General features: G+C 40.5%; 2 protein-coding genes across 2 annotated transcripts; one reads left to right on the forward strand and one right to left on the reverse strand.

Moving 5' to 3' along the window:
- Positions 1-451: 451 nt before the first annotated feature.
- Positions 452-7,503, forward strand: LOC109782025 (DEAD-box ATP-dependent RNA helicase 5). Its single transcript, XM_020340612.3, has 12 exons — positions 452-1,014; positions 1,109-1,233; positions 1,875-1,982; positions 2,133-2,213; positions 3,206-3,284; positions 4,168-4,253; positions 4,326-4,450; positions 5,072-5,140; positions 5,224-5,317; positions 6,092-6,256; positions 6,399-6,491; positions 7,203-7,503. The coding sequence occupies exons 1-12, from the start codon at positions 528-530 to the stop codon at positions 7,293-7,295; spliced, it is 1,605 nt and encodes a 534-aa protein (XP_020196201.1). The 5' UTR covers positions 452-527; the 3' UTR covers positions 7,296-7,503.
- Positions 7,504-9,845: 2,342 nt separating this feature from the next.
- On the reverse strand, positions 9,846-12,047 carry LOC109782026 (uncharacterized). Its single transcript, XM_020340613.4, has 3 exons — positions 11,772-12,047; positions 10,786-11,166; positions 9,846-10,709 (listed from the first exon to the last, which is right to left on the reverse strand). The coding sequence occupies exons 1-3, from the start codon at positions 11,803-11,805 to the stop codon at positions 10,027-10,029; spliced, it is 1,098 nt and encodes a 365-aa protein (XP_020196202.2). The 5' UTR covers positions 11,806-12,047; the 3' UTR covers positions 9,846-10,026.
- Between the last annotated feature and the right edge of the window lie 3,034 nt (positions 12,048-15,081).

Below are 15,081 nucleotides of genomic sequence, written 5' to 3' on the forward strand. Positions count from 1 at the left end.
TCTTTGCCCACACCTCCATCCACATCTCCCTGACTCACCAGGACCTTTGTTGCGTCTTTGCTGGTTCATTGTCGATATCCCTTGAGGTGAAGTTTGTTTTCTATGTGGTGTTCTAGATGATATCCACCATTTGGATTGCTACGGGTGTGTACAGATTTGTTTCGCCCGTCGCAAAGCATGAGCTCTTTTCTCCCGTTCCAAAGCATGAATTCTTTTCCCGCATTGCAACACACGGACATTGGTACTTGGTAATAATATAATTTGACGAGCGCCAAATGGGAATCGGCCGTGTTTTGGTCACAATGTGCAAAAAAAGGAAAAATAAACGCAGGCACAAGGCTGAACGCACAGAACGCAACCCAATATCAGCCCACATTGCGAAGCCCACAATGCACGCACAGTGAGATCCAGCCGCTCCCTTTCCATAAGTATGAATTTTCACGTAGTGCCCTAAAATCAACCTCCCCCCGGCCTTCCTTTCTCTTCCACGAACCCCGGCTCTTCCCTCGTACACCGCCGCCGCCGCCATGGACCCCAAACTCCTCTCTATGCAGGAGGAACCATCCAACCAGAGAAAGAAGGATAAAAAGAGCAAGAAGGAGAAGAAGCCGAAGCCAGCGGCCGAGGCCGAGGCCGAGGAGGCAGCGGCGGAACAGGAGGAACCATCCAACAAGAGAAAGAAGGATAAAAAGAGCAAGAAGGACAAGAAGCGGAAGCTGGCGGCAGAGGCCGAGGAGGCAGCGGCGGAAGAAGAGGCCAAGAGCAGCAAGAAGAGAGGGGTGGCCACAGAGGAACCGGACCAAGGAGGGGCCGTGGAGAAGAGCGTGGCGGTGACTGGGAAGGGGTTCGCGGACCCCAAGTATGCGCCGCTCAAGTCCTTCGCCGCCGCGGCGCTGCCAACCCAGGTGCTCGACTGCTGCAAGGGGTTCGACCGGCCGTCGCCCATCCAGGCGCTAGCCTGGCCCTATCTCCTCGATGGCCGCGATTTCATTGGCATCGCTGCCACCGGATCTGGTACTGTATAATTCTGCAATTTCTGCTCCTGTTTCGTTATCCTATCTCTTCACCGTGTTAATATGTTGCGTTCGTTGTAATTTCCCTATGCCAGGGAAGACTATTGCGTTTGGTGTGCCGGCGCTGATGCACGTCAGGAAGAAGCTGAGTGAAAAAGGCGCCAAGAAGGGGTTGCCGCGATGCCTCATGCTGGCTCCAACAAGGGAGCTTGCTCAACAGGTAAACCTGTACCGCATGTTCATTGTGCTGTCATTTTCAATGTTTGGGTAGATGCTATTCATCTGCTGTGGCAGTAAATTAGAGCTACTGGCGTCAACAATAACGACACGTGATACAACTAGCGTGTGATGCTCTGCGCACTTTCTATGTTTCTTCATTGAAGTGTTTCAGTTAAAGCTGTATCTTTGTGGCTTCCCTGATTTGGCATTGTTTTGGCATAATTATTTATGAGGATGACCATGTTACTTACATTGTCAGTAGCATAGTTTTTTTTGGAGTTTTTTGTACACACTTTTACTTACCCCCACTGCCACTTTTTTAGAATCATTAATATTGAATGGTTGGTAGGAGCAGTGTTTCTGAAGTGCTTAAGCATGTGCCATTGTCAACTCTTATGCGCAGTTTTCCGTATCTATGATTTTCAGTTCTTTCCAATTTGACCCCACTTGCTATGCTATCTCTTGAATCTTATCTGAGCAGCTTAAAGGGAATGTCATAATCATGTTTTAACCTTTGTCTACCGTTTCACGGTCATAGATAGGCTGTTTTGCTAACTGGGATATTGCCATATTCTTATCATAAGAACTTGTCTCTTTGGAATTGAATATACTGAAATGACTTGCACTTTATTACTGTGTTAGATCGCAGATGTACTTACTGAAGCTGGTGCGCCATGCGGGATAAATTCAGTGTGCCTCTATGGTGGAACATCAAAAGGACCCCAAATATCTTCCCTTAAATCTGGAGTTGTAAGATAACACAAACTCGATTTTTTCTTGCTCACCCTACTGATTGTTTCATCATATCGTGATTTGAAGTTTTTCCTATCAAAGAGTTAGCCTTATGAATTTTTTCGTTGTCTGGCCTTCCATTCGCTTATTTTGTTACTGTTCTACCAGGAAATAGTCATAGGAACTCCTGGTCGTATGAAAGACCTCATTGAAATGGGTGTTTGTCGTCTTAACGAGGTTTCTTTTGTGGTAAGTTGACTGTATTTCTGTTAGTTCTTTTGTTATTTGTGGTTGTGATTTGCAAAATAATTATTCTTATACGGACATAACTTGAACATCATCGTGTGATATTTTATGTTTGTTGTGGAGTTTGTGCTCTAGTATTCTTTTAGAAGGCTCATACCTGTTAACAGAAAGTATATTGCATTATATTAAGATCTTGAATACAGGATACACTTAGCAAGAAAAGTAAGTGCATGATTGGACTCCAGTAGCATTGTAGCATACGGTTGCTTGTTTTGTTGAACATTTGTACGTGAAAACGTTCACGTGGTTTAATCAAATCTCCATACATGGATAGTTGAGTGATAGGTCATTGGTAAAATAACTATGTATGACATAAAATGCTTAAATTATTTCCATAGCTTTAACTTTCTTTTTACCTAACCATATCATGCTGTTGTCACTGATCATAGTCTTAACAAATTGGTTTAGTTATTTACATAACTTGAACTTCCAGGTTTTCTCATACTCATAGCACCATGTGGGTGCCCAACTCATAATTCTGAAAAAAGAAACGTTGGTGGTAGAATGATAATAGTTATTTACATAATTCTTAATTCTTAACAAACTGATTTAGTTATTTACATAGCTTGAACTTCCAGGTTTGCTCATACTCTTTAAAACCATCTGGTTGCCCAATTCATAATTGTAAAAATACTATTGGTGATACAACTCAAATTAGTATGAACAAAATAACTGAAGGCACTTCCCCTTCCTGCACCCTTCTCTCTTTTGGATGTAATTAACCAGCAATGACTAGAATTAAACACAGGGTGGTCATGATGAAAAGTTTCATAATGAATCAGCATATGGCAGCAGTGCAGTCACCTGCAGCGTTTCTTGGGATTACTGCCAATATTATGCTTACCATTAGTTCATCCATCCTTGCATTAAATTTTGTCTCTATTGTCGAATTGAGTTTCACAAGTATCCCATTAAGACATGTTTGTATCTTGTAGGTTCTTGATGAAGCAGATCGGATGCTGGATATGGGTTTTGAACCTGAGGTCAGGGCGATTTTAAGCCAAACATCATCGGGTTAGTCTCTATCCCATGTGTGTTTGTATGTGTGGGCGGGTAGGGCCAGGAACTGCAGGGTCTGTTCTATCATTGCTATTGTTAGTATTAACGTTGTCACAATTATGTTTCTAGTCCAGCTTATGGATAATTGCATATTGGTAAGAAAGAGTAGTAGAAGCAAGTACAAGTTGACCATTAGCTGTAAAGTTGGTCATGCTTAAGAATGCCAACCAATAGACAGCAAGTAGGGTCGGTCTGTAACTCTATAAAAGGACCAAGAGTCCTTGTAACACAAGGTTGCGCGTTATGGATATCTAATAAAGCTTCCTACTAAGTAGTGGCTCTTTTGTGTACGTGTGTATGAAGCACATCAAGACAGAATCCCATTTGTGAAACACGTCTCTTCAGAAACGGAGTCCTGGGTGAGAGCTAGTAGCTACTTCTAACAGTTATCTTTCCATATTATGTCAGTACTATCTGTTTGGTATTGAGCGCATGTATGCCAAAAAGTTGACATACATTAGCGCAAAAGGGATGACAAAATAACTAGAGATATGCACCTGCACCTGTGTTTTTTTGCTGGATATATAAGCTTGCTACCATTTTACCCTCGGTTGTAAACTTAAGCTGTCTATGAAGTTTGAGCATGCTGTGTTTAGTATGATGTAGAAATTGTGATGATTGTATTGTGTGGAAGCAATAGGTCGGTACTTTGACCTTCTACATGGACTGCATTCAAGAGTCAATGAATTGCCATGGCTATTCATACCGTTTACTGCTTATCAATGCCTATACTTTAGCAGCTTACTGATACCGTTTTTTTCTCTGGATGTCTCTGTATCAATGGCCCTACAACTTTTCTTTTCTATATGATCCATAAATATACAATGTCTTAATGTAGTGCGTCAGATGGTTATGTTCAGTGCAACATGGCCTTTTGCTGTCCACCAGCTAGCTCAAGAGTTTATGGATCCGAATCCAATAAAGGTAATGTTTCTCTGTTTTCACCTTTCATGATACCTGATTGCTTGTTGCTGACCTTGTGGCACCTTATCATAGGTTGTTGTTGGATCGGAAGATCTCGCAGCTAATCATGATGTGATGCAAATTGTTGAAGTATTGGATGATAGAGCACGGGATTCAAGATTAGTTGCTTTGCTCGACAAGTATCATCGAGCACAGAGGTATATTGCTGTACAAATTTCACATGCTGCTGGTTGCCGATCAGCAAGACTGATGAAAGCTGCAACAATTTAGAGAAGGTCATTAAATAGAAACATTGGTGGTCAGCTACTCAGCTTGAAATCATAGAACTATTTAGCCCACCTATCCCCCTCTCAGATTTTCAACTTCAGATTCCTAGTTTGGCAAAGAAATGATTCCACGATTCGCATCAATCTATTGTTTGACCTTTCTTCCTGTACATTGCCATCATAGGTCTGGAGGCTAGCATATATCCCCACCCTTCTCCCCTTAGATCTTGCAGGCAGTCAAGTACAATTGGCGGATCCATACTTCCCTGTTCTCTTATCTTCCCAATTTCTACTGCTTCCAAACATTGCTGTCCTAGTCTCCTCTCTAGCAATCTTTTCTTGTGGCTAACTTCTCAGAACAGCAGTATGCTACGACTCAGGATGTATGCGATATTTAGTTTTAGTATTATTTGATAATCTGTCGAGTATAATAATATTGCTTCACACAAACTTGAATTTTCAGTATATTCACTTTGCCTGTAAGTCTTTTTTTTGGCCTGAACTGTTAATATGGGTCTGAGAAAATTGCACTTCCTGTGTTTGATGCAACAGCAACCGGGTTTTAGTTTTTGTGTTGTACAAGAAAGAAGCTGGGCGAGTAGAAGCAATGCTTAATAAAAGGTACCATCTTTTTGTCTGCAAGTCAATACTTCTATTACATATTTCCTCTTCTTTAGTTTAATCTATATATGTTTATTCTGAAGGGGGTGGAAAGCTGTTTCTGTCCATGGAGACAAGGCTCAGCATGATAGAACAAAAGCCTTATCTTTATTTAAAGAAGGAAAATGTCCTTTAATGGTATGCTTATTCTCTGACTTTCATGTACTCCTGAATAGTTCGCTTGTAGGCTAGCATTTAAACATGACCTCTTCCTTATTTTGCGACCTGAGGTTGAACCTTGAAGAAATCTTCTGTGGAGTTTGTTGATATCTTCAACTATTTATCAATGTCTTTCAAAAGATTAACCTTATAAACTTAACCAATATAATTATGAGAATTGCTTACCAAATATAATAATCGTTCTGGTGGTATGGCAGAATCACGATATTAAGTCTCAGCATTGCATCCTTTGCATTTTATCCTCTTTATTTTGCTTTTCATCCTATGATTTGTCAGCGTGTTTGCTGGGACATGGATTTTCTGCGCCCAAGCGCAGATGGTGAAAATCAATGATTGTAGAAAATTCGTGAAGTTAAAAAAATCTAGCATGATACTAGAGTGAATCATGTTCGCTCAAGTTCTTTTGATTTTTTTGTTAGTTTGTAGTCTACATTAAAAGAACAAGAAAGAGGAGTGCTTGGGCTCGTTTTCTTTCACAGCCCATAAGAATGTTAAGATTTTCATGAAAGTTAAAATGTGAACATAAAAATGAGACATAATCTACATATTAGAATGTTTTGGATGAATATATTTATGTTGGAAATAGGGTACCATTGGACGTTATCCACTGCCCTTGTTTGTTATAGTACTCCCTCCGTTCCATAATTCTTGTCGTGGTTTTAGTTCAATATATTACTAGTTATATGGCTTTCTTGTTTCACCAAGTCTGTTACTACATCGTAATTATTGCAGATTGCGACGGATGTGGCTTCACGAGGACTTGACATTCCTGATGTTGAAGTTGTCATCAATTATAGTTTTCCTTTGACCACGGAGGATTATGTACACAGGATTGGAAGGACAGGTCGTGCAGGCAAGAAAGGTGTTGCACATACATTCTTCACTCAAGCGGACAAGGTAACTTGAGATCATGTATAGACTAGAGACGGAGAAATCTTGAAAGTGTTATAAGTTACTCATGTATAGACTAGAGACGGAGAAACCTTGAAAGTGTTAAGTTACTCCTCATGTAATGTTGCTGTTTTAATCTCATATACAGGGACTTGCTGGTGAGCTTGTCAATGTTTTACGGGAGGCTGATCAGGTTGTTCCTCCAGCCCTTACGAAATTTGGCACACATGTGAAGAAAAAGGTTTGTGGCTAGCTGGAAACTTTACATCTCATATTTTCCTTTTAGAAGTTATATTTTAAGCATATGAAGAACACACATGGTATGGACAGATGCATTTACCATAACATATACATCAGTTATATCAACAGATAAATAATTATACCTATATGGCCTCTGGTTTCAATAATACCATATGGTAAGTTGGTAAGATGTTGGCCGATATGGTTGATTGTCCACCTGGTACATCAGCATGCTTTGTCTGATATGTTTTTCATGGGGGAAATTGTATGTGAAATTATGAATGGGTTAATAACTAACTGAAATGTGATACTAATGCATAATTTTCGTAATGTTGCATATTTTCTGATGTTAGTATATAAGATTCTTATATTACTAAAAGGTTCTGTTGGTTTTGTTATCTTTTACTGGCCTATCTGGGTTGAACTTTACGTCTGAATGCGTTCCAAGTAGTTTCTAATTTTCTTTAATTTTCTATCATTAAAATTTGAATTGTGATTGTAAAATATCGAACACCTGTGAAAACTGTGAAAATCTGTCTTGATGTTGGAACATATCACCTGATGATCAAAAGTGCATTTGTCAGGTCATATCGTAAGCATTCATGGCTGTATTGTTAAACCTGTCTGTTCTAAGATTTGCTGCAGTGTTTTAAATTGAGGATGCAGTCTGTCATGAATGACCTTACATAATGTGCTAATTATTCTTGGGCAGGAATCAAAGATCTATGGTTCCCACTTCAAGGAAATCACAGCAGATGCTCCTAAATCAACAAAGATCACATTCGGTGATTCAGACGAGGAGTAACTAACTTGCTTTGCTGGTGTTGGTCATACAGCAGTAGAAAATTCATTCGATACCGTAGTATCATTTAGATTTAGGTCAATCCTTTCCTTGTTTTCCTGAGGGCGGTTTCTATGTTCTTTTTGGAAGTGAAGAAAAAACAGTAAAGCTTGAAATGTACCAAAACAGTATCGGCAGCCTATTATGTCAAAGCTGGTGATTCCGTGGTGCACTTGTGTTTGTTTCCTTGGAATTGCTGCACTGTTATCAGCATATAAATTTGTTCACGTGTCAGAAAAACAATACTTGAGTAAAATCGTGAAGATCCACACACACACACAAACTCAGAGGCACGACCATAATTTGATTCGCATTTCCACTTAACTTCATTATCAGTACTAAGGGCATCTCCAACGCTTAAAGTTTATTTCCACTCAATTTCACCAGTACTATCATATTCTTGAGTCTCTCCCCACGGGATGACCGCTTCCACCAGACTCTATTTCTATTGGTTCACCTTAGATTTATTGGTTGTCTACATCCGTCTAATCTTTATCTACAAAAACATAATCGCTAAGGCTTAGTTTGGCAGCGAAGTTTTTAGAAAACTGTTGTAATTGAAAACCACAGTATTCTCATCGGCAGGCAAGTAATACTGCAGTTTTCTAAAACCAACGTTTTTCTCAGTTTATATGTGTTTGGCTGGTGCTGTTTTACCTAAGTTTTGACCAAGTATTTAGCATGCATGACTGACTATTTAGCGGCTGCTAACGGCGGCCGGCTGCATGCAGCCGCCATGCACACGTCCACCCGAACTAGATGTTCGGATCTGTAGAATGTGTCTACCCCTGCTGCATCTACATGCATGTCACCTAACCTGTTAGAATATGTCTATCCTAGAATCACGTATGGCCTTTGCTTGGGCCGCTCTCATTGAAGACTTGAACTAATCCACCTATATATACCCCTCTTCAAATGAACACACGATCGCAAGATCTTCTAGCCTTCACACAACAAGTTTCTCCTGGTTTACGGATGTGATCTACAGCAAGTTAGCAGATATGTTCTATTATGAATCATTTTTTTGGGGGTGGGGGGATCTAGGAAAGTGTATACCTAAGATGTCATATGCACATTTTTTGTAGGTGTGTTATATTGTCAATCAGAATGTTGGGTAATTTTTTGATGCGCAAACGTAGAGAAGATGATGAATTGGCTATCATCGAAGCTTTGTATGCTAACGATAGAAGCTCGGCCAACCACACACGTATTCATACATCCATCCTTACGGGAGATCGGTACATGCGAGAAGTTCTAGAAGGTCATGAATTAAGATGCAAACGAGATTTTCGGATGGAGCAGTATATTTTCTGTAACTTGGTCCAGTGTCTTCGAGAGAGATGCCATCTAAGAGATACGAATTTTGTCTCAGTGGAAGAACAAGTAGGCATATTTTTATATGCCATTTCAAAGAATGCAACCAATCGTACACTCCAAGGGCAATTTCAGCATAGTGGTGAGACCATAAGTCGCTATTTCAATATTGTGTTGAACGCCCTGATGATATTGTCAGGAAGTGTAATACAGTTGCCTCCAATTAATGTTCCTTTCAAAGTTGCAAGCAATACGAAATTTATGCCATATTTCAAGGTATTATTCACATTTTAACCCTTCAGTGCTATAGCCAAATATAAATACAAAGTTTTCATTGTATCTAATTTTTTTGTAGGATTGTATTGGAGCAATAGATGGAACACATATTCCAATTAGCATATCTCCAAAAGACCAAGATCCATATCGTAACAGAAAGGGAACATTGTCACAAAATGTTATGGTTGCATGTGATTTTGATAATCGTTTCGTCCATGTCAGCAGCGGATGGGAAGGTTCCGCTTCTGACGCTCACGTTCTACAAGATGCTCTTGAAAATAATTTCTATGTCCCCAAAGGAAAGTTTTATTTGGTGGATGCTGGTTATGCGAATACGCCTAATTTCATTGCACCTTATCGCAATGTAAGGTACCATTTGGTGGAGCAGGGTAAATGCAATCAGCGGCCGCAAAATCCTCGAGAGCTATTCAACCTGAGGCATGCACAACTTCGTAATCATGTTGAGCGTATAATTGGAGTTCTGAAGAAGCGTTTCCCTGTACTAAAGTGTGCATCGCAATACCCCATCGACTCGCAAGCAGAAATTGCGATAGCATGTTGTGCTCTTCATAATTTTATTTGCAATAATGAGGGTGGCGAACAATGGTTGGACCAAGTTGAATCAGACATTGATCCAATAAAAATAATTGATGTTCCAAGTGGAGATATGAAGTATACAAATGATATACATTCTCTCAATGAGCGGCGAGAACTAGGTAGCACAAAAAGGGATGAAATAGCCGATGCCATGTGGAATGACTATCAAGACTATCTCAGGCGGACTAGAAGAAATACTGCATAACTTTCATTTGTTCTCCTTTCTATATGTTTTTGTTCAGAAGTGTACTGAATAAAATAAATTCATTTATTTGAGCAATATTTTTTGGGTAGGTTGGATGTCTCATCAGTACAATAAAATAAATAGAATATTAACATTGTATACGAGGAATGAATAAAAAGAATAAATAGAGTTATTGTGCTTCCTTTATTCACAATATGGAAAGAAACATGATACTACTTAATTGGCAACGATTCATGAAACTGAACGAACATATAAATGAAATGGTAACATGATTAAATAAAATGTCTCCTGCTTTGGTAACCTTCAGACATGCGGGGCCACCACTTCTTTGATAATCACAGAAAGAACATCATCGTCTACTTCCATGAATGTTTGACGGTTTAGCATATCTTCTTTCAGATGGTTAATCATCTTGTGCTGGTCACTTGGTGTGAGTCCCAATGTTCTAAGTTTCTGAATACAGTTTGGCATGCCATAAGGATCATTTTTGGGGTCATTCCTTTCCATTTGGGCCATCTTGATTTCCTTGTAGCTGTCAATTTGCTTTGTCTTCATTTCCTTATAAGTCTGCATTTCTTCTTCCCTCACAGAAACCAAGTTGGCCAACACAATGTCCTTGCCTCTTTTACCCTTAGTTTTGTAACTTCCGTCATCAGATCCTTTTGAATTCCGAAGCCTCTTCCTTCGAGGTGAATCCACACTTGTTAAATCTTCTACTGCTGAAACATGATTTTCATTACCCCCTAAAGGTTCTGAATATCCACCATATGATAAATCAACATCATCACCATATATATTTCCGCCCCAGTCATATTCTGGGATTGCTGACCCTGGAGCAGATAGTGTTGCCTCAGGAGAATCCATACTAGTAGCCCTCATAACATCATCAGTATAGCTTCCATTTTCAGGAAGATGGGACATATTCTTGTACCTCTCTTCAGTACCATCAGTTGTCCTTTTGCAATGCTTGCCTTCTGCCATTTTACCTGCATACAAATTAGGTGACTAATAAGTGACATGATAGGAGTAACTTCTTAATTTTAATCATTGTCAGAAACGAACCTTCATGAATTTCATATAGGACATCATAGTACGGAAATGGTTTGTGCCTCCACTTGCGTTGTTCACTTGATAGCTCCTCCCATTTTTCATCTAGAGCCGTTGGAACTTTGTTCTTGGGATCCCAACCAAATCCACTCTTGTCTACAATAGACTTGACGACATTCAATTCCTTCTTCAGCCTTTGCTCCCTATCTTTCAGCTGTTGAACAGTAAAATTAGCTCCAGGAGGTCTCGCATTTAATCGGTCTTTCATAGCCTGCCATCCTTCCTTTGTCCACCCATTTTGGCCACGGTACTTCCCCACATCTGAGTACTCTTTCATCATTGACACTAGAAAACTTAAGCGCCCATTAGTCCATGCTGCTCTGTCCTTTTTTGGCTCTGCAATTGTTTTGTAATTGTTAGTTGAAGATTGGCCTAAAATTATAGCAAGAAAATATGATGTGTCGCCAAGTAAAAGATGATGTACCTACTCAACAAGACTACAATTAGATGCTGAGCTAAAACAAGTGCGAGAAATAGATCGATCAGCCGACCTTCAATGGCATGATTAATTTAACCAGGACGTACATCATTGTTCATTAATCAACTAGATTAAAGCAATACAATCTTGGGAGTGTTGCCATCATATTTTTTTCTATACGTGCATGTACCTCCAGTCCGGCCAAAATTCTATGTGCGTGTAGTGCGTCGTTGCTACTGCATCGGCTATCTAGCATAGCCTTGTACGTATGAGTGTCTCCAGACAGACAAATCGATCTACTCCATGAACTAATCAAGACGTGCGCTACTAGCCGGAAATTAATCACTGGAAACGACCTAGAAGCTTGGAAGATCACTGGAAACTAATCACTACCCTCGTCCCATCCAACGTTGACATCTACTGCTTGGAAGATCAGAACGGAGTATATTCAATATGCCGCCCCTTGCGTTGCATTCATCAGACTGGAAAAATATCTAAGGATAGGCCATAGACGAGCGCATACCTTTTTTCCCTGGTGGTGAGCTTGATTGACTCATGGCCGAGAGAAGAGATGGGGGACTCGCAGGTGACGCCGGCTGGAAGAAGAAGCACCCAAGAGAACGTACGTGAATCAAACAGAATCAGCTAATAAGCATGAGATAGAATTGGTTTGCGAGATAATAACAGTCAGAGGAAAAGTAGGAGGCGATCTCATCCGGATATAGACGACGACGTCAAGGGCGCTCCGTTCGGTTTAGAAAAAAGAGCTCGGGACCTCTTTTTCCGATACAACAAAAATACCGTGGTTTCTGAGATACTGTGGTTTATAGGACTTCAGTTTTTCTGAAGCCAAACGCATCAAAGTTTTCAAAACCATGTTTTTTTTCTTCCGAAAACCGCAGTATTCTCAGAGAACTTTAAAAAAACCTTGCTGCCAAATGCAGCCTAAGCTATGGATGCTTCGGCCGCACTCTCTACTCAACTATCTGTTTCTACTGCGTTGCGTTTTGAAGGCCCAATACAAACGAAAGTGGCCTTCCTTATTAGTAGTGGTGGAGACGTCAAGTCCGAGAAGGAATAACCTAAAGCCAGTGATAGAATCTGTACAACCGGCAAGAGCGATTGATCAGATATCGCATCTCCAATGACATACCGCAAACTGGAGGATAAACGATGTGCCTAAATTGAATAAACTGGATGATTTGCATGTAAGTTGGACATGATGAAGGCGTATGATCGGGTAGAACGGGGGTTTCTCAAACAAATGATGTTGAAGTTGGGATTCCACCCGCTTTGGGTAGAGATGATAATGTAATGTGTCTCTTCGGTTACATATAGAATAAGATTCAATGGAACTAAAACGGAAGAAGTTATACCCACACGAGGATTAAGACAGGGAGATCCTCTATCTTGCTATCTGTTTTTGATTTGCTCAGAGGGATTATCTAGCTTATTAGCTCATGAAGAAGAGGTGGGCGGATTGGAAGGCATACGAGTTTGTTGAGATGCACCATCGATATCTCATTTACTCTTTGCAGACGACTCGCTAATTCTTATGGAAGCAAATGTTCATAATGCAAACACGTCGAGGAGAGTCGTGGATGTTTGTTGTGAAAGTTTTGGGCAATGTGTAAGTACACCTAAATCTAGTACCTTTTTCAGCCCGAATACAAGTGTGCATGTTAGAGAGGATGTATGTTGAGATCTAGACATTTTAACTGAGGCCTTAACGGATAAGTATCTCGGTCTCCCTACTATGGTAGGGGTGGACAGGAGTGAATGTTTTCAGCATCTTATTGTTAGAGTTTGTCAGAGAATGAATGGATGGAAAGAAAAGGTACTTTCAATGCAAGGAAAAGAAATATTGCTGAAGGCTGTGGGTCAAGCAATACCTTCTTATGCTTTGACAGTATTTAAACTTCCCGAGACCATACGCAACACAATAACAGATGCGATTGCAGGGTTTTGGTGGGGGGGGGGGGCAGCGAGGAGAAGAAGAAGATGCATTGGTTTGCATGGTGGAAATTATGCATCCCGAAGAGTAAAGGTGGCTTGGGGTTTAGATACCTTCACGGTTTTAATCTTGCTTTACTAGCAAAACGGTGTTGGTGTTTACTCCAGAATCCTGAATCTTTTTGTGCAAAAGTTCTAAGTGCAAAATACTAAGGGAAATATTCTCATGACTGGCCCCAAGAAGGGTTCTTCGTTTACTTGCCAAAGTGTTGTTTCGGGCATACAAAATTTTAAGAGAGGATGTATTTGGCGTGTGGGTACAGGCTCACAAGTCAACATCTGGCATGATCCTTGGGTTCCTTCTAGCAAATCAAGGAAAATTGTAACTCCAAGGGGAGCAACTATGCTCCACACTGGTCAATGGGATGAGAACCTAATCCAGACTGTTTTTTGGCCAGTTGATGTTCACAGGATCCTACAAATCCCTCTTCGTGTGCAAGTGATGGAAGATTTTTTATCATGGCATTATAACCGTTCTGGAGAATTTACTGTGCATCTGCATATCATATAGAATTTCGGCATCAATTTGGCCGCAACTAGAACTAGAGTACCGCACAAGGAAGCCAGCCAAATGAAATATGAAGCGCGTTTGGGAGCTTCAAATCTCTGGTAAGGTCAAGCACTTTGTGTGGAAGGTGATCAGAGGAGTTTTACCATGCTATGGTACCCTAGCAGGACGTCATATACCTGTCACGGGGCAATGTTCGATATGTCATATAGGTTTTGAAGATGCACAACATTGCTTGTTTACTTGTGAAAGAGCGGTGAATATCTGGAGTGAGCTGGGACTAAAGGAAGAAATTCAGAAAGCTATACTAGAGGACCAGTCAGGATCATTCACTATGTCTTCTCTCATGGATCAACATGATACTGTAAGTAATCTATCTATGGCAGAGTTGATTGTTGTTGGGAGCTGGTATATCTGGTGGCAGAGGCGGCAAATGGTCAAGGGGGAGGGGGGGGGGACAGTCCGGCAGCCGGACCAAATTGTAATATCAATAAAAGTTCCAGCGACAAATTTCATTCGCTCACTAACACCAAACCAGCCAGTGGTAAAACGTGATCATATGTGGTACAAGCCAAAGAGAGGACTGGTCAAAACTTAATGTTGATGCATCCTTCAGCGCGGAGACCATGACTGTAGGTACAGGAGTGGTAGCACGAGATGAGCATGGCAAGTTTATTGCCGCGGCTGCTTGGTTTATACCGCATGTGGTGTCAGTGGATGCGGCAGAGATGATAGCTATTTGTAATGGATTTTACCTAGCAGCCAAGATTGGATGCAACATCTTACACATTGATGACCCATAAGTATAGGGGATCAATCATAATCCTTTCAATAAGTAAGAGTGTCGAACCCAACGAGGAGCAGAAGGAAATGACAAGCGGTTTTCAGCAAGGTAATTTCTGTAGGCACTGAAATTGTCGGTAATAGATAGTTTGATAACAAGTAATTTGTAGCAATAGTAACAATAGGTGCAGCAAGGTAGCCCAATCCTTTTTATAGCAAAGGACAGGCTGGAACAGTCTTTTATAATAAGTAAAACGTTCTCGAGGACACATGGGAATTTCATCTAGTCACTTTCATCATGTTGATTTGATTCGCATTCGCTACTTTGATAATTTGATATGTGGGTGGGCCGGTGCTTAGGTGCTGTTCTTACTTGAACAAGCCTCCCACTTATGATTAACCCCTCTCGCAAGCATCCGCAACTACGAAAGAAGAATTAAGATAACACCTAACCATAGCATTAAACATATGGATCCAAATCAGTCCCTTACGGAATAGCGCATAAAGTAGGGTTTAAGCTTCTGTTACT

The sequence above is a fragment of the Aegilops tauschii genome, chromosome 5 (genome assembly GCF_002575655.3).
Source record: "Aegilops tauschii subsp. strangulata cultivar AL8/78 chromosome 5, Aet v6.0, whole genome shotgun sequence".
In the NCBI taxonomy this organism is placed as follows: Eukaryota; Viridiplantae; Streptophyta; class Magnoliopsida; order Poales; family Poaceae; genus Aegilops; species Aegilops tauschii.